Below are 18684 nucleotides of genomic sequence, written 5' to 3' on the forward strand. Positions count from 1 at the left end.
TTTTGACTCGAGAAAAACACACAAAATACAAGTTTAATTGAGCCCAACTTGGCATCTTCATTGATACCTACCGTCAAATATTACCAAATCTCCAAAAGTATGAATTGTACATTATGGATGCGGTTCGAAGTGCACTATCTTGCACCACCAGACTTCACGTTCAATAATGACTGTAGCACACTGAGCTAGCTTATGAGCAACTCTATTGCAATGTCTCTCAGCCCAAATAAATGGTTCAAGGCTCCTAATGAATCGAGTCAAATCGAACTTTAGCCTAATCGAGTCGAACTTTGAGTTAATTTTATCAAACTCGAACTCAAACTTGAACTCGACAAACTACCAATCTAAAGTTCAAGCTTGAGCTCGACTCAAATTCTAGTCGACTTCGAACACGAGCTCGAGCTCAAAAAAAATAATTATTTATTTTTTTAAAAAATGAATAAAATAATGAATTTGTTTGGATAGGCCATTATTTGGGTTTTTTGAAATAGTGCTACAGAAAAGTGTTTGGATAACACTTCAAATAACACAAATAATTGAGGTTCTATCCCAAAACTTTCCCTACTGACGTGCAATCGGCTTGTCAACGTTGGTGCTGAAGCGTGCATCCACGTGGAAATTCCATGGGACCCCTGGCTGGTCCACACACGTTCTCATCTGCATGTGTAAGACGGGAATTTGGAGAACACTGTGCATTTTTTACTGTTAGTGCTATTGAAGAAGAAAAGTAAAGGTAAAGCTGCTCTGGTTGCTTCCAAACTTGCACAAAATTTATTCTCTTAGCTTTTCTTCTCCATTTCGTAGCTGACTGTCTTCTCGCATCCAGACGTAATCAGATACGCCTTTTATCTTTTCCCACGGGCAGATATGCCTGCAAATTCGGATCTTGGATTCGATTCGCTACGCTCACAATCCAGCTGAAACTAGGAGACTAACCCATTGAAAGTGCTGTTTTGAAAGCTATCCAACACGACACAGTACCTCTCCCTAAAGGTACTTTTCTTACATAAATTGAGCTGCTGCTCAATAGTTGGAGCAGTATTTTGGTGCCGGGTTGTGCGTTGCACGGTTCATCACCATCTTCAATTGTTTTTTCCTTGTCATCAGCGGCGTTCGAGCATGAACACAAAGCTTGAACAAAGTGCTGTTATTTGAGGGGGTGTGAGAAATTGAATTTGGTAAGCAATCATCCTCCTTACCGACTGCAATTTTTTGTTTGAGTTCTATTTGGAAGTCTGGACAAGTGTCCATATGTACCAGAAATTGTGAACACGAAACTATAATCTGATCGAGATTTGAGCTCTCTGTGTTAGGGTTTTGTCGATTTGCTCTTTTACTCATTACTTTCAAATTAATGTAAGTGGTTGTGTGGAAGAACACTTTCTAGCTTTGTGAATTGAATAACTAGCAAGCATACACTGGACTCTCTTCTCTAACCGCTGGTTCTTTACCAAGCTTAGGTTCTGAGAAGGGGAGGATTTTCCCCCTTTGCTTTCTTTATACATCGTTGCTTATTTTGATAGGACTTGAGCAGAATGGTTATCTATGTAGAAGTTATTTAAATCATTTCCCTACTCTGCTCGGCTTTGCTCGTGAATAATTTTAAGTTTGCTTTGTAGTATAAACATTTGGGTTCCGTTTGGATTAGCTGTTTTTGGGGTTGTTTTTCAAAAACAGCATTGTAGCATTTCGTTTTTAAAATACAAGTTCGTTTGGATTAGTTGTTTTTGGAGTTATTTTTCAAAAACTATATGAAAAACTTTTACTGTAGATGTTTTTTGGATTATTTATAGAGGTATTTTTAAAACATATTTTTGAGTATTTTTATAATTTATAACTTTTATATTTATATACATTTATGCATTTATAATACATTTATAAATAAATATATTTATATATTTATATAAAAAATATATAAATGCATTATATTATATATAATACATAATATAAATATATTTATAAATGTATAAGTGTATATTATTATAAATGTATAAATTATAAATGAAAAGTATATAAATGTATAAATTAATATATTATAAATATATATTAATATTATGTATAAATGTATTAATATAATTAATATAAATGTATAAATCTATTAATATTATGTATAAATGTAAAATTAATATTATGTATATTAATATAAATGTATAAATGTATTATATTATATATAATACATAATATAAATGTATATTATAAATATGCATTAATATATATATTACGTTTAAATGTACATCTACATAAATGTATAATATATATTATATATTATATTATATTATATATAATTTATATAATATATAATATTTGTATAAATATATAAAAAAATATTTTTTAAATAAAATAAAATATTTATAATATGTATAAATAAATAAATAAATATTTAATATTTAATATTTAATATATATAATATACATTAATATTAATTATAAATATTATAATATTATAAATATGGTGTTTATATAATATTTCAATTTGTAATATTTATTGTATATTTCATTATATAAATATTTATACAATATATAATTTATAAATATATTATATATAATTTTCAATTTGTGTAATATACCATATATTGTATATATATAATATAATATACATAATATAATATATTACACATAATATACATTATTACATTATTACATATTATGTATATTATATATTATACATAACATTATTATACATTATTATACACGATAATGTACATAATAATATTATACATTAATAATGTATATATTATAATATAATGTACATAACATATTATGTATAAATATTTATACATTTATGTATACAATATTACATATTATGTATATTATGTATAATATTAATGTATATAAATAGTACTACATTCCCACTTTTTTCTTTATCATTTCCTGAAAATTGTCATCATGCTCGTTTGGCTTGTGGGCTGAATTCCTATTACCTATTTTAGTACGCGAATTATTAGGATTCATTTGAATAGGCATTTCTCTCTCCAGTTAGTACTCTCTCTATATTATTGTTGATAGTCTTAACCGTATTACGGGGAAATAGTCATTGTACCCATAGTCCTGTGTTAATACTACTATTGTGTTTCCCTTCTTTGTGCATGATTCATGAAAGTGGTTTGATTGGCTAAAAAAAAAGTTTATACTCTCTCTTGGTAGCCCTCAAATGACATTTACATATCTCAGTACAGGCACCTTCTACAACTCGCATTGACTGATGCCTGCATTTCTGGCAATATGGAACCGTAACCCATCCTGCACTTAGGAGTGCTTCTATTTTTACATGTTTTGTGGTCCTGAAGTTGAATTATACCCCAAGAAGGAGCATCTTTTTTTGTCAGTTTCTTGATTTCTTGAGACAACATGCTCTGCTCTATACTGACCTTGATGTTGAATTGGTTTAGGCAGAACTTTTGTCTAGTGGGGTAGATTTTGAGATTCTGGCTCTGGATTTGAAATTGTTTGGTCTTGATCCTTGTGAACGAGCCTACTGGTATCGTGGTTGCACACTTTCTAAAACTGCTTAATCCTTGACCAGCTCATGTTTGATATGTTGAGATCAGGTTGTTGGAGGATGGCCATTGATGGCTGTTATCCAAGGAGGAGCGTGCTTCATTCTAGCGTAGCAACTTTGAGTAACTCATTGGGTTTTTGAATGTACAAATGCTATATCAAGTTTCCTTGCCTGTACTTTCATTACCCCAAGGTGTTTTCTTTTATATAGATAGGCTGTGTCCCTTTGATTTCCTGCAGTTTTCTCTAAGCAGTTGTCTTGTCTTCAAGTGCTTGTATGGGTACTAAAATTAGTGAGTTGGGCGTCTTAACTTTATATAACTACATTCACTTCCCCGATAATTTTATGGACTAAAAGTATCAACTTTTCAGTAGCCAGATATCCCATATAGAATGGACTAAAGCTTGTTTTTGTATATAAACCGTAGTTCAACACTAGAATCCCAGAAATAGTCATGATCTACTGCTTGTTTGCATTCTGCCTTTGAATCTTGTTCTATTCTTGGAATACCATCTTCACCTGTTTCTTGTCATCAGCTTGCTTATACTCCTTCGAATTATTATATATGTCACATTTTTGCAGAGCTGAAACTACAAAGTTTCCCGGAAAATAGACCTGATTTAAAAAGAGAATGTTAATGCCCACTGGAAAAAGGATAAAATTAAGTTCAAGTCCAGGTAAGCCACTGCTTTGTGACTTAACCATCCTTATCGGTTTATCTTCCATTTTGAATTTATGTAGTTAACTCTTGTTAAATGCTTGTTCTGTTCCTTATTTCCTCAGAATCCCCATCAAGTGTGACTAGTTCGGTTATCGCAAAGTCTTGTTGTGACTCAAAAGACTTTGAAGAAAGCCTAATCAACTACTTTGAGGTGTGCCCATAAATTCTCACCTGACCTCTTATACGATCAAAATGATAGCAACTTTGTTGTTTCCTTTTTATTTTGCATCTTGTGACTATTGAGTTTCATCATTCTTGTCCTCAATCATAGATGTCTGAAAAGAAGCACTGGGAAGACTGGGAAGAGGAGATGTACATCCGAACGTATGTTGAATGGCAGAAAGATGGAAGGTGGGAGGCAACTCAGACCACCTTGGCAAATCACACCGCAATGGCTGCCTACTTGACTCAAGAATTGGGGGTTATTTGCACTGGAACTCAATCCCAGTCCAAGTTCTATTGTGTGGTCGAGAAATGGAGACTTTTCACATACCCCCGAAGTGATTCTGCCAAGCCAGAGACGGGGATAGGATGGGACGAGGAACACAGATGCTTTGTAGCCGGAAAAGAGCAATGGGGATATTTGTAAAAGACATGTTGTTCGACCTCTGGATTCTACTATATTTGCAATTAAATTTGTACCTTTGTGCTTCGAAAGAGCTAATATGCCTTGTCGTATTACACATTTTGGTTTAGTTGAAGTGTGTGTTTGTTCTTCATTTTGTTCATATCAGATTCAGTTTGGTGTCCTGTGTTAATGGTTTCAGTGCCATTAAGACAGGTTTTTTTGGAAAGTGTGTATTTGCTTCGAAATACTACGCCGTTTGAAATTCATTGGTCTTAACCTTGGAGTGATATGTTATTACTTATTCAATCCAGTAGGTTATCAGTTTCTCACATTAAAATGAGGACTTCCTCACTTAGGCAGAACGTTTGTGTTGCGAGTTGTGACACTTGGTTAGACGTAGTTGAAGTTGTATATCAATAGCGATATTCCATTTGCATCTTCGATCTTCTGGGCAATAAGTAGGGGACCTCACACTATCAGTTCTTTAACCCTTTATGCAATGAGAACCTCTAATTCTGTACCTACAAGAGAAAAGGTGTGTGATAGAATGGAAGAATGTCAGATTTTTATTGCTACTACATGGGAAACGTTTATTATTTATTACTTGTCTTTGTGACCTCCGTGCCACTGCACATAAACAAGAGTAACATTTAATGGCTTGTGATAGACTAAGTATGTGCATGGTTGTATTCAGTAACCAGGAATTTATATAGCAAACACCGGCATAAGCTAGATTCCTTCAACATTGTGGACTGCTGTTTACTTCTGTTGTTAGCAGTTATGGCATTTTAATAAACTGTCTTTTCTTTGTTATGGTTTCTCTTAGCAAGTGTTATGGCTTCTGTTACCAAGAGTAATGGCTTCTGTTAGCAAGTGTTATGGTAATTTACTGAACTATCTTTTCTTTGTTGTTTGTCTAATAGCTGGACAAAAGCTATGTGGACTTCCAGCACCTAAATAGTGCTGATTTGATGATCCTATGGGATGAGGTGATGGACGGCAAATATGCCACAGGCATCCGTGCTCAATCTTCGGCCCAATATGTACCACAATTTGTGCCTCCTCGTGTCCGTAGACCTAGGGGTGATTCGACCCTCAAAGGCAAATGAGTTGCCTCCAGTTCTGTCATCAACCCAGCAGATTCTAAGAGCACATCGGACGATACTGGCAGCCCAATTATGTGTAATCCCGGCAAACGACCGTTGGGTAGTGCTCCACAAAGTTCAGAGAATGAAAGCTCAAAAGGAACCAAGTCCCGAAGGTCGGGTTCGGAGAACTACCAAGAGGCACTGAGCAACTTCAATAGATTTTCTTCGATTGCATGTTCCGAAAGAGAATCGAAGGAGAAATATTCAATTGAGGTTGCCAAGAAAGCAGTTGAGGGGCTGTCGTTGGACGATACTGTGCGCATGTATGTCTTGAAAGAATTGTTGGAACTGGAGTTCCGGGCTTTATTTATTAGCTTTAGTGAGAGTGCGCAGATGACATGGATTGAGTTGTTCATCGTGCCGAAGATCCTCGGGAAGTAGGGGACCTCAATCGCCTGGGAGTTACTCTGATGTGTTTTTGCTATTCCTCTATTATTGCTAATTTCGGACAGTTGGTTTCCATTTGCATCTTCATTATATGTTGCAGTGACAAGTGGTGGAATTTTATGAAGCTTTGACCACCAGATTCCTTGTGTGGTCATTTGTGTCATTTCGAGACTTAAATTGCAGAGCTGGTTATGTACACTAAGTATACATAAAGTTTCAATAGTGTTTAAGCAAGATGCCACCTTTTCTTAACTATTGTTAGCAGCTAATAACAGGTTCAGTTATTTATTGAGTGAGCTATTTTATATAAATGTCTTAGTTGGATTCAACGTGCATATGGCTATATGTTGGACATTAGCTTACTCTGCAATTAGTTGGAAACTGCCCATGTTAACTTCCTGCATAGCTAGTTTATAACTTGCTACTTGAGCCCCTCTAAATTTTCCCCTGTTTGGAGGTACCATTCTTATTATTTGCATGTATTTGTAGTTCTCACGACCCAGCTGCATTTACTTATTCCATGGTGTAGTTCGAAAGTAGGCAATTCATATGCTCAGTACATGCTAGTGACCGAGCAACTCATTTGGCTACCGTCTTTCTGTCTGTTCCCTTTTATGCTATTACAAATTTTTCCATTTAACCATTTGCATTTCCCAATGTTTAATTACCAGCTATTTCTTTTAGTTCTGTCATGTGCAATTCCATTCTGTGAAATGCGAACCCCCCTTATCCTTAGAAATTGGAGTTCTATGCCATTATCAGTGACTACTACGAGTGCAATTTATGAATCTTGACAGACCCTAAAAATAACAATTGCAAAGTTTCTGTATTGAAAGTTGTATGTTTTACATGGCATTTGATACAGTGTAAAAAAAATAAAGTAGTGTGCTTTCAGTTGTTATTTACATTTATATACAGGAGTTTCTTTTTATTTTAAGAGTTACTTAATTATTTGAATTGGTTTAGTGTACCACCGCATGTGAATTGTACGACTGCAATGTCTTAGTTGTAATTATTTTCTAGTACTTGAGTAGCTAGTAATGAACCCAACTTCCATTATCAAATAAATGATTTAAAGCAAATTAAGTGACATGTTTTGCTAAAAAACAAAAAATAGTTTGTAGTAAAAATCCCGGGAAATTTCCAGTTTGCAAATTAACGCCAAATGCCTTCTACCAAAACTTGAATAGGCAAATTTCACACTATAAATTGCCAGCAAATAAATCCCGGGAAATTAAATCCCGGGCAATTTAAATTACTATAAATTATATATTTTGCAACCTTTATAAAAAATTGTGCCAAAAAAATAAACAATTTCCGAAATTAATTATCAGTATAGATCAGTTGAAATTAAATTAATTTATAAATATTAGGCTTCCTCACTTAAGCATTAACTACCAAATTAACTGAAATCTTTTGATTACGGGAATTGCAAATTACTTTCATTAATTTTTGTCATAAATGTTTGACATAAAAACTAAAATTAGCCTTTCATTTAATTGCTGAAAGTAACTTTTTAATAACAATTTAATACTCTGCATCTATTTTCCAATCGCGGGTTTGTGAAAATCGAATAAAAAACATTCCATTAGTTTCACGCTGAGTCCAAAGAAGCAAAACAAGTAACTGTTCCTTATTTTCAAAAGGCCTTATCAATCATCTTGGACATTAGCTTTTCGTGCATGAATGTATCTGGACGGCAAACTAGAACACAGTTCTGCAATAAATTGCTGTTGGAATCATTAAAGAAATCAACGAAGAAGAGGTTGCTTCATGCAGCATCACTGGAGGATTCAACAGGAAGAAAAGTCATGCGTGCTATCTTAACATCTCCTCATAAACACATAATCCAAAATATGCTCTGCAGATTTCTTGGGTCCTACTACATACATATAGTCCTGTGTTTGTCAACAAAGTGGGATGAGAGGTGCGGACACATCTAGGCAATTCAACAGTAGGATGATTTTACCTCATGCATGTATAGTCGATAACCTTTGTCTCAAATCACCGAAAGTGAGCAGGCCCACTACCATGCCTGCAATAATTAGAGCAAATATACAGGGGATTCCAAGGAAGGCACAAGTACTATGAATAGATTAGGCATCTCTTTCTCTGTTAGACATGGGAAACTAGTACAGCTTCACAGGGGACGACAAATTTCTATGCAGGCCTCCGACTAAAGCTTCCAACCTACTAACTCAACCCTATATATATACCCTAACATCAATGCTGATTCACACCACCTTTAGTTCACAACATCTCCTGCAAAACTTTACAAGGCCATCCAAGTTTCTTAGTTTTTCAAAAGAAGTGCGGACCCATTCACGCCCACCGTTACTGAAACCACATAAGGAGTGGGTTTATCAGTTTTTCCCTTCCCCAGCAAACAACGGACTACACCCACTACAGCTAACATAAAGCCCTGTCGTGGCTTAACGCTCTTCCTCACACCATTGTCCGGCCTTCGATTTTTTCTTGCATTCATATGCTCTATTTCCACAGTCCTGACAATTGCAACTGATTTCACTCTACATTTTAATTAAGTAATAACACTTTATTATATGATTACAGGATTTTAGCTACTTTTCATGCATGGCAAACTTCAATCCGTATTTCGCTTCCTCCTCTTCTGGCTCACGCTATGAAGAAGACGAAAAGGTTATTCTCAATGCTGCAGCTATGATACTTTTTTCACCGGAAGCGGAACATTACGATGGGTCTCTACTAAAAATACCTTGCCGCAATTCTGACATGCCTGGTTGGAAGTGGGTTCAAGAGCTAATAACAGGTCACCCACTACGCATTTTGGAGAATTGTCGAATCACAATAGACAATTTTATGCGGCTTTGTGATGTTCTAGTAGACAATAACTACGTACCTCAAAATCCACACAAGCATGTCTCGATCAAGGAATCGCTAGCCATGACTTTAGTTATGCTAAGTCATAGCACGCGAACTTGTGCAGTAGCTGAAAGATTTCAACATTCAACAGAAACCATCCATATAAATGTAGCGGAAGTGCTGTTGGGGTTATGTCGATTTGCACAAAGGATTATTAAACCAAAACAAAGTGACGAAGTACATACAAAAATAAGATATAGCACCAAGTATTATCCCTGGTTCAAAGTATTCGAATTTTTTCCGTGTGATATAACTTTTAATTCTTTATTTTTGGAAATAGTCAAAAGAAAATTTTCTGGAAAATGAAATTTTTGGAAATAGCCAAACTCCACAAATAAATTCATCATTCACACCCGCATTTCTTCACCACCCATTTATTGAGGTAAAACGAGGACTCAAAAGCAAAAAACTCCATTTGTTCATCTTGGTGCAACCCCACATCAGAAGCTACAATGATTCAATGCATATTTGAAATAGTCTGGACAGCTAACTTATTGGGGTATTATGGCCTTTTATAAACCATTTTTTGTATCTAAAATTTATGATCCTTTTTTTTAATAAATGCAGGACTGTGTAGGTGCTTTGGACGGCACACATGCGGTTCATATATGTCTATGCCGGATGGGAAGGCAGCGCACACGATGCACGGGTCCTAGAACATGCAATGAGAATGCACACCGATTTTCCATTTCCCCCCCAAGGTTATAAAAAATTTGATTTTTAATAATATGCCTCACAGAAATTTTTTAGGAAGGGTAACTATTGAAGGTTCCCTGATGTCCTAAACTTCTTAATTTGCATGTAGGCAAGTCCTACCTCGTCGACGCGGCTTATAAGATGGTGCCCGGTTTTTTAGCACCATTCAAGGGAGGACGTAACGTAAGAGTTGGACAAGGACGTGGTCGAGGACAAGGGCCGAAAGAGCTGTTTAATACTCGTCACTCTCAATTTCGTAATGTAATTGAACAATCCTTCGGTGTCCTGAAGCAACGGTTTGTCTATTTAAGGGGTCCGGTTCCGTATTCATATATGCAAACGCAAATCGATGTCGTTATTGCATGTTGTGCACTACACAATTTTCTTAGGGAAAATCAGCCTTCGGATGATCACTTCATGATGTACGAGCAAGAGGACATGCTAATCGAAGGCGAATGTGGAGCTCCTCCATATCCACAAATTCAACCGTTGACGTCCCCACAAGAAATAGAAGAATGGAAGGGAATGAGAGAAGAAATGGCTAATTAAATGCATGCCGCGTCACGAAGGCGGAGACAGTAGGTGAATGAGAATAAAAAAATCTAATACCCACAGAGGTATTAGACGATGTGAGGGCCAAGGGTGGAGAAATATTCAATAGTGAGGGTTACAGTAGCTATAAACTATTGAATGCGTTTTGTTTTTAACTCTATGTAATCAAATAGTGGTGCATAGTACAAGTACTATGCAAGTCTTCGTACAATAGAAGAAGCTCTTGTTTGTAATAAATTGCGGTCCTTCGTGGCTTTCCGATGAATTTTGCATAACTTAAATTGGCAAAAATTTGCATGTACATTCCAGAAGTCCTGGCTAATAAGAGATAGCCACCCTAAGTAGCAAATTTGAAAAGGGGTAGATTTTATGACTTTACATTCCCACGTTACTTCTTAGTTCTCCCTGAAGGACTAGTGGGCCCCGAACGTATGTGTTAGGAATCTCAAGCTTCAACATGCTCTTCAAAGTTGCCAAGCACCCGTGGTTGTCCAAAAGAGAATAGCCAGCAAAGTTTTAACCTTACATTTACGTGGCAGCTGGGTTTACTTTCCATCGTCATAGTCATTACGCCACATCAGCAAGTAGCACCATTGACTTCTTTGAATAGGATGATTTCATGGCCCAAACATTATTTCAGCTATGTCTCATTATTTGAGGAAAAGGCCAATATTATTTGAAATATTATTCCAAATATCACCTATCCAAACACCTCCAATATTTTTTTCTTAATTTTCTCTTAATAAATAATTAAAAATTAGGGATAGATATATAATTTTACTATTAAAATAAAAAATAATATATATTTATATATATATATATATATACACACACACTCGAGCTCGACTCGAATGGTTTGGTTCGTTTACAACCCTAAGAGTGGATGCCATCTACCAAAGGAAACACATAGATAATCAAAAACCTCAAATCAATTTCAAGCACTTTATAGTTTATTTTCTCTAGACAAACCAAGTTGAAATTTTGCTTTTTCGATTTAACTTTTGTTACTAGTTTTGTAGAAAGTTGTTTATATGAGCATACTCTATGCACAGAGCTTTACTTTCATGAATCAAAACTCACGTATTTTTTTTATCAGAAACCTTATCTATCAAATAACATAAAATTAACCTTAAAATTGCTTGTCGACAAAAGTATTTCAACCCAAATATGTTTTCAATTGAACTCTACTCCAATTTTTAGTTGATAGTTTTTGGCCAATCTAACTACTTAAACATTTTTTTAAATAAGTAGGAGGTTTTGCGTTCAAAATTTCCTACTTACGATTCCTCTCATCTTACCACTCAACCCAACCATTTCTAAGCTAACTATATAAACTTGATTAAGTTTAACTTAACCCAACCCAATCTTTTATAATTTCCAGTCAACCTAAATACTTAGACCCATAATGTACTAGCACTTAGCAGCATATTGCGTCAATTTTTTGAGTTGACTCCGTAGTGCTTAAACGTTTTTAAAAAATTGCATAAATTTATAATATACATTTTTATTTTTTTATTTATTTTTAACCCCCACCCCATAACCTCCCCATTCCCTCCCACTCCAACTACTGGCTGAGGGAATCAATCCCCCAACCAGTCAGCGGGAAAGGACTATAATATACTATAATGCTTCAACTATAATATACAATGTTTCAAATGTAAGATTAATGGAACACAAATGAAATTAGCCTTAGATGTTTAAGTTAGTGGTTTGATCACATTAAAATACAATAGCTCATCAAGACGTGTTTATAGATCTCACAATAAAATTAATTTTTTATTTAAATTCGAACCAGAAGCCATATCGAATCCGAAACACAAACAAAATTATATATATATATATATAGTTAATATTTTTATATCTATATAATGTATAAAAAAGAGAGAGAATGTTTATATAAATTACAAAATACAAAAATATATCTAAAGACTTTTTCATGAGCTTTCTTGAGAGCCAATATTAGTAATGCATAACTGAATCTCTAACTTTTCGTATTGGTTGAATAAATTTTTGTATTGGCATAATATTGGTTGATTTTTTTTGGTCTACAAACACAAATCATCAAGCATGTTTAGATTCAAATCACAAGATTATAAAAAAGTTTCAACTTTTAAAGATGTACTGGCTTATGATCACATGTTTTATTACTATTTTTCATGCATTTTGAACTAATTAAATATAAATATTGTTGAAAATTTTTTGGTTTATATACTTTTAAGAACTATTATTTGTTCATATTTAGTTTTAATATTATAGTCATGTAAATGTTAAATTAGTTTTACAACCTAATAGTTATAGTAATTGTATTAAGAAAATTAAGGAGTAATAAGTGAGTTTGGGCTAAACCCGATTAAGACTCACAACCCGAATATTATGTGAGTTGAGTATGAATTTCACATTTATGAACCGAAACTCATAACTCAAAACTCGAAAATATTCCAAATAAAATGAATTGAGTTTAAACTTACGAAAGTCCGACTCATTAGACCCGATTGACAGCCTACACAAACACACACATGCATCCCATTTTTCTAGCCTAAGAAAACTTCCAATAAGACAATAGCCACCAACAACTACTTATCCAAAAAAACAAAAAAAAAAAAAACACAATTCTTCCATCCATATTTCTAAAACAAAGCCTTAAATTACTACTAAAAAATTTAATAATTTTTTCATTTAGAAAATTTTCTTTTTGGATTTATACGCACATAAGGTGTGCCGTTCCCACTGATTTTCTTAACGTTCACGTCATAAGGTGTGCTTTTCCTGCTAATATGTATATATAGTGTCGCCAGTCTCCTGGCTCCGTCACACGGTCACTAGCAACCGCCAACAATTCTCCTGTTGTTGTCTACTCTATCCACCCCAATCCATATAACTTCTCCCCTTTTTCCCCAATTCTCTCCTCAAATTCCTACCACCACCACCTCCGAAATGGCGATGACGCGTCTCATTTCTCAAACCCTAATCTACCACCCCAAATCATCATCTACCCTTCCCCTCTCCCCTCGAATCCTTTCTCAACGGCACCGTTCCGGCAAACCCCGGGTCACCGCCCAACTCATAGAAATCGAGTTGGATTCTTCTTCCTCTTCAGCTTCATCTTCTTCCTCCTCCTCTTCCTCCTCCTCGTCCTCCGCGTCATCGCCGCCGTCGTCGGCTGATGTGGAGACCATCAGCGGCGGGATCAGGAAGCTGGAGGAGGTCATTCAGAACATAATCGTGCGCCGGTCCGCTCCCGATTGGCTTCCGTTTCGACCTGGGTCTTCTTACTGGGTGCCACCTTCGAATCTCCGGAACCATCCCTACGGCGGTGTGGTGGAGGTCATTGGGAAGCTATCCACTGCTGCGCGGCTCCACAGTGAGGGTCATCTTGGTCCCAGTCTGAGCCAGGGGAAATCTACTTCGACTACTTTTGAGTTCGTGACTGACGATGAAACGCCGGCTTTCCCGTCCTCTCGCGGTTGGCCCTCCACTTCTTATTTCATTGAAGGTAAAAAGAAAAAAAATGGCAGTAATTAAGTGATTAATTCAGTATGTCCTTACTAGAATTTATAATTGAATTTGATAAGGTTTAATATGCTGAGAGCACTTCTCTGCTTGTATCCAGTGGTTGAGGGGAAAACGAGGAACAAATGCTCTTGTCCTTTGATGGGCTAGATAGGAATCTCATTTTTAGATGTCAAATAGATTGCTTTAGCTTTTATGATAGTAAAGAAATAGATAAGAAGGGGTGATGATAGAATTTTGAGCAAAACTAGGTTTAATTTCTTGGTTTTTATGTTTTAAGTCATGCTAACAGTTCGTTGTTATTCATCTTAGTGAAATGGAGAACAAAATAATTGTTGGCTGGATATGATGCATTGCCTATTATTGTTTAAGCCGCATAGAAGTATCATGAGTATGCAGAGGACAACTTCTGAATTGTGGTTTTAAAGTTGTTACTAGAGCATAGTGGAGATCGATATTTGGGGTTATAGCACAATTTGTGGTAGTTTAGTGGGGTCTAACATCAGCCAGCAGAAAATGAGGGTGTAAAAGTACATTTGGAGTATCATGACGTGTATACAGGAACCAATAGGTGAAATACTTCCTTTAGAGTTGTTAAGGAAGTAGCTGAGCTTTAAAACTACGTATCAGGTATACACTGTATGACTGGGTTAAGTATATGAGTTCTGAAGAAGCATAAATGAGGTGATCTAAGAAGGCTGCTCCAGCATTGTTATGCATTCTATTTATCTAAAAGTGAGATCTAATCACAAGATGTAGCAGGTCTTTCTATCTATAGTCTTTTTGCTCGGTGGAATATTTGTGTTTAAAACTCAACCGTCGTCGTCTATTTGCTGTGCTCTTTGGAAAATTTCTGCAAAAAGCTGGATCCTGTTGGCCTGGCTCCTCTATCAATGCAAATTTTTAATGAGCTAACATCAGTGACTTCTAATTTTAATATTTCCTTTAAGCTGTTTTTCTTCTTCATCTTCTTTTGTGATTGTGCAATATTTTCTGATAGCTAAATTATCAATTTTTAATTCCATTGTGGTGACAAATGGAGCAAACTGCTTTGGCACTATAAATTTTCAAACATACAGTTTTCCTTTTGATATAAATGCATATAGTTGGAGTGATGCTTGTGACCTTTTTGCTCTGCATTGTTTGGTTGTTATTTTTGTGGTGTCTGAATTGAGCTTCTATTTCATGGGAGACCAGTTTGAAGTGAATAGTTACAAGTCTCAGTTTTGATATGTCAGATTCAACATGTTCGATAGTGTGGATGGATCTTTTCTAACTTTGGTAAAGATCCATCAGCTTGCACAGTGCTTCCTTCCTCCCAAACACTCCAAAACTCCATATTACACAAATTTTGCCTTATTTCCTATTATTTCCCTTAGTGGTTCGTACTTCACATAATTTAATAGGACTAGTTGTCCCTGTGCTCCCTGGTTCCTTCCCTCCATTGACCTCCCTCTCTTGAAAAAAGGGCCTTGTTTCTATGTAACATAGCATGGCTATTAATTTATCTCTGAATGTGCATTTGATATTTCAGACAGCGTTGTAATCTGCTCCTCTAAATATGATATCCCCATCCCCTGCTTCAAGTTTTCAGTATATCATGCTTAAGATACCAAAATTTCTTCCAAGTAGCTCAAAAGTTCAAAATCATTTGAATGCTTTAAGCATTGTCTTTGGTTCATATGCCATCAGCTAGGTTTTGTGCCGGTCTTTTAACTTCACCAATCACATAGATGATGAAATTAACTTTGGCAATGGACCTTTTTCAAGCTATGGGAATTCTTTAGAAGATATATTAGTGTCTTTCAGACTGCGTATTACATGAAAATATACTAGTCTTTTACGCTGAAACTATACCTCATATTTTGACTTAAATTCTAGAAGTCTTTCTAGAATAATGTCTCTCGAATTACTTATGCCTATGTGCATGAACATGGATATCTTTTGTTCTGCTAATGGCTGACAAAAATTAAGAGTAGAAGAATAAAATAGTATGAGGAATGCAAAGGTTATTAAATAACTTTGTTTTCTGTGTCTTCTTATTCAAATTCTATGCTTCTTGCTGAAATTAATTTCTTTCCTAGAACAATATTTTTTGGTACTTTTATCCATCTTTCCTATATCCCTCTTTCAACACTTCATATCAGGCATTATTATGTCAATCTTCTTATCACAGTTGTTATCAAACTGTGCTCACATGGCTTTCATCATTTAGTAAATTCATATTCAGCAGCCTTTCAACTTCATTTACTGGTCTTACCAGGACAATGTATACATAACATGGTCAAATTTTTTGCTTTCCATGTAAAACTAACTTAATTGCGATGCAAATGCCATATTTAGAGATAGCATTGCTTAAATTTTGATAACTTCATTCACTTGCAGAGAAAATATTTTTCTCCAGCTCCATGGGCTGTTTATTCTGTATGTTGAGAAGCATCCGTTGGTGCTTCAGGATATGATTCATTGAATTGCTAAGTCAGTGCCATAGTTGTACATCTGAAAACATTTTCTTATCTATATGATTTAAATGATATGCAACTGTTACATGACGAATAAGCACATAGTTCGTACCATGGAGGACCAGCATATGGGTTCTGGTATGACTTAGACCTTGAGTTTAAGGCCTAGGGCTGGTGACATTGAAAGTTGAATGAAATTTGAAGAAAGGGCGAGAAGGATCATCTAGGAATCTTTGGCAATCTCGTTAAGGAAATACTGTGGGACACACTTTCAAGAGGGCTTCAGAATGTAGAGTTACTATTCTAGCACTGAATTCTATTTCTCTGTGACAAAAACTGTGTATCATGTTGAAAAAATTTAGAGTATGATAACGTCTTTTTTCACCTTATTGTTTTGTGCGCCCAGTGACAACATGTAATTTTAGTCATTTGAGTTTTCTACGTGTATGAAGCGTCTTGCAGGAATTCTCTGATACTGGAAATAAATTTTCTACATATATAAGTAAACACATGAAATTAAGTAAAAAATTTAACAAGACCAATGGTAATGTAACTGAAACTTCAATTTCCTGTATTTGCATTATAAATCTGGCAGATAGTGGCCTGGGGGTATTATTATAAAGCATACAGAGCGGCATTTAGTATGTATGCATTAACAATTTCTTTTGGGTTTTGTTGTTTGTGATTTAGCTCGTGGTGGACAATCATACCAAAAATTTTCTTTAGCTGCTGAGAAAATATTTGACCTTTAAGCAATCCGAGTACAATATTGCTGAGAAATGGGAATTACTTCAATACTACAACTTAGGTGCAGTGTAGGGCACTATAGTGAGATTTCTTTGAAAGTTTTGTAGTTACAACTATGAGGCTTCCTTCTAGTTGTTATTAGTACAGTTACCGTTGTTGTACGCTGTCATTGTTTTTAGTAATAATATGATTGTTATTCTATAAGTCGAGCCATATTTTATTACTATACTGTTATTTACGTGACAGCACGTTTTGGCTTGCAGGGAGTGCACCAACATATCCGGTGCCAATGGAAGTGGAGATGGAAGCAGAGGTGAAGGTTCTGGACAACTCAAAGGGTGGTTCTACAGATGAGGACGAGGAAGGGTAATGACATGTCCTACCTCAAGAGGTTTGTAAGGTAAGCCAAATTTTCACTGTCAATGGGTAAAGCTTGTTTGGTTCCCAGAAGCTTGTTCGCCCAAGAGGTGAATGTATTGTTTAGCTGTATGGCTGTGTCTTTTGGCATTGGAAGCTGCATTCTTGTATTATGATATCAAGTTGATATTTTCTCTTTGTTGTCGTACTAGAAAGAGGAATTAACTTTCTCTAGTGTCATCAAGTTGTTTATTATGCCTTCCATTAGATACCTTATGCTTAAACATTGTTGGTCTAGAATTCACAGCCCCTGCCTCTGTCTCAACCATAAAAATACTTAAGCGACCCATCTCAGTTTGGTCTATATGTCCTGAATGCATGTAGATAGATGCATGCAGGTGTTTCGCTTACAAGTCACCTTTGGCGTTGCATTTCTGGGGAATTTAGATACTAGAAGAAGCTCGCACTTTGGAGTTGTTTTTTTTCCTGTTAAAAGGGGAAAGGTTAGGAAAGATGGGCTAGCTGCTGTAACACGGTAAGTTTACAAGGTGCTTTAGAAATGTATTTAGTCATGTTTCATTGTATTTCACTGGGATTTGCAGGTCTTCACCATTGTACATATGCTAAACTTGGAATGGCAAGAAAATCAGCTTTATTGAGGAAAGGCAAGCATGCGAATTTGGATGGTTGTAAAGATGAATCAATGGTACTTCCGGGATGATGAAGCTCATCAGATATTGGTCCTTTCAACTTCTTGCTTATCCTTCTATGTAGAGAAAATATTTATGTAGAGAAAATATTTATGATCCTACTCTGTTTTGTTTAAGATCAACTTTGATGATGTAATGTGTCGCACATTGAATGAGCTGATGTTATGTTTATTACTTTGGTTTTTCTCTGCCTTACCATCCTTACATCTTCTGCAGTGTCTGTTCTGTTCTCTCTTCATTTGGTATTACTTGTATTTTTTTTTGGGTCAAAAAGTCATCACTGTGTAGATCAGAGAATTAATAATTACAAATTACTTGCGTTAAGACTGACAAATGCTAGAGGATCAGTGTGTGCATCTTTCTCAGGCCACACAGGAAGCTTTCCTTCCACCCAGTATCGCCAACAAGGTTAATGGCGAATTTTGCC

The 18684-nt window shown here is 35.5% G+C and overlaps 2 protein-coding genes across 5 annotated transcripts; both read left to right on the forward strand.

Annotated features, from left to right (window-relative positions):
• The first annotated feature begins 703 nt into the window (after positions 1–703).
• Positions 704–4992, forward strand: LOC140008128 (uncharacterized). 2 transcript variants are annotated; one of them, XM_072051706.1, is made up of 5 exons: positions 704–993; positions 1108–1178; positions 4081–4175; positions 4282–4370; positions 4491–4992. In XM_072051706.1, exons 3-5 carry the CDS (start codon positions 4130–4132, stop codon positions 4806–4808), a joined length of 453 nt encoding a protein of 150 aa, XP_071907807.1. In that variant the 5' UTR covers positions 704–993; positions 1108–1178; positions 4081–4129; the 3' UTR covers positions 4809–4992. The 2 variants fall into 2 exon arrangements, with proteins under 2 accessions (XP_071907807.1, XP_071907808.1); XM_072051707.1 differs by having other exon boundaries at positions 704–1178.
• Positions 4993–13202: 8210 nt separating this feature from the next.
• LOC113693954 (uncharacterized) lies at positions 13203–18445 on the forward strand. 3 transcript variants are annotated; one of them, XR_003449208.2, is made up of 4 exons: positions 13254–13964; positions 17454–17590; positions 17936–18082; positions 18150–18445. XR_003449208.2 is itself a non-coding variant. In XM_027212760.2 (3 exons), the coding sequence occupies exons 1-2, from the start codon at positions 13406–13408 to the stop codon at positions 17558–17560; spliced, it is 666 nt and encodes a 221-aa protein (XP_027068561.1). In that variant the 5' UTR covers positions 13203–13405; the 3' UTR covers positions 17561–17590; positions 18150–18445. The 3 variants fall into 3 exon arrangements, 1 of the variants encoding a protein (XP_027068561.1); XR_003449209.2 differs by having other exon boundaries at positions 17946–18082; XM_027212760.2 differs by lacking the exon at positions 17936–18082 and having other exon boundaries at positions 13203–13964.
• The last annotated feature ends 239 nt before the right edge of the window (positions 18446–18684 follow it).

Source organism: Coffea arabica, chromosome 6c (genome assembly GCF_036785885.1).
Source record: "Coffea arabica cultivar ET-39 chromosome 6c, Coffea Arabica ET-39 HiFi, whole genome shotgun sequence".
Classification (NCBI taxonomy): Eukaryota; Viridiplantae; Streptophyta; class Magnoliopsida; order Gentianales; family Rubiaceae; genus Coffea; species Coffea arabica.

Excerpts from the sequence above, each read along its gene's own strand:
- LOC140008128 (XM_072051707.1), top strand. The coding sequence starts at position 4,130 with ATGTTAATGCCCACTGGAAAAAGGATAAAATTAAGTTCAAGTCCAG. Across the intron at positions 4,176-4,281 it reads AAAATTAAGTTCAAGTCCAG|AATCCCCATCAAGTGTGACT; the intron begins GTAAGCCACTGC and ends TTATTTCCTCAG. Across the intron at positions 4,371-4,490 it reads GCCTAATCAACTACTTTGAG|ATGTCTGAAAAGAAGCACTG; the intron begins GTGTGCCCATAA and ends CCTCAATCATAG.
- LOC113693954 (XM_027212760.2), top strand. The coding sequence starts at position 13,406 with ATGGCGATGACGCGTCTCATTTCTCAAACCCTAATCTACCACCCCAAA. Across the intron at positions 13,965-17,453 it reads CACTTCTTATTTCATTGAAG|GGAGTGCACCAACATATCCG; the intron begins GTAAAAAGAAAA and ends TTTGGCTTGCAG.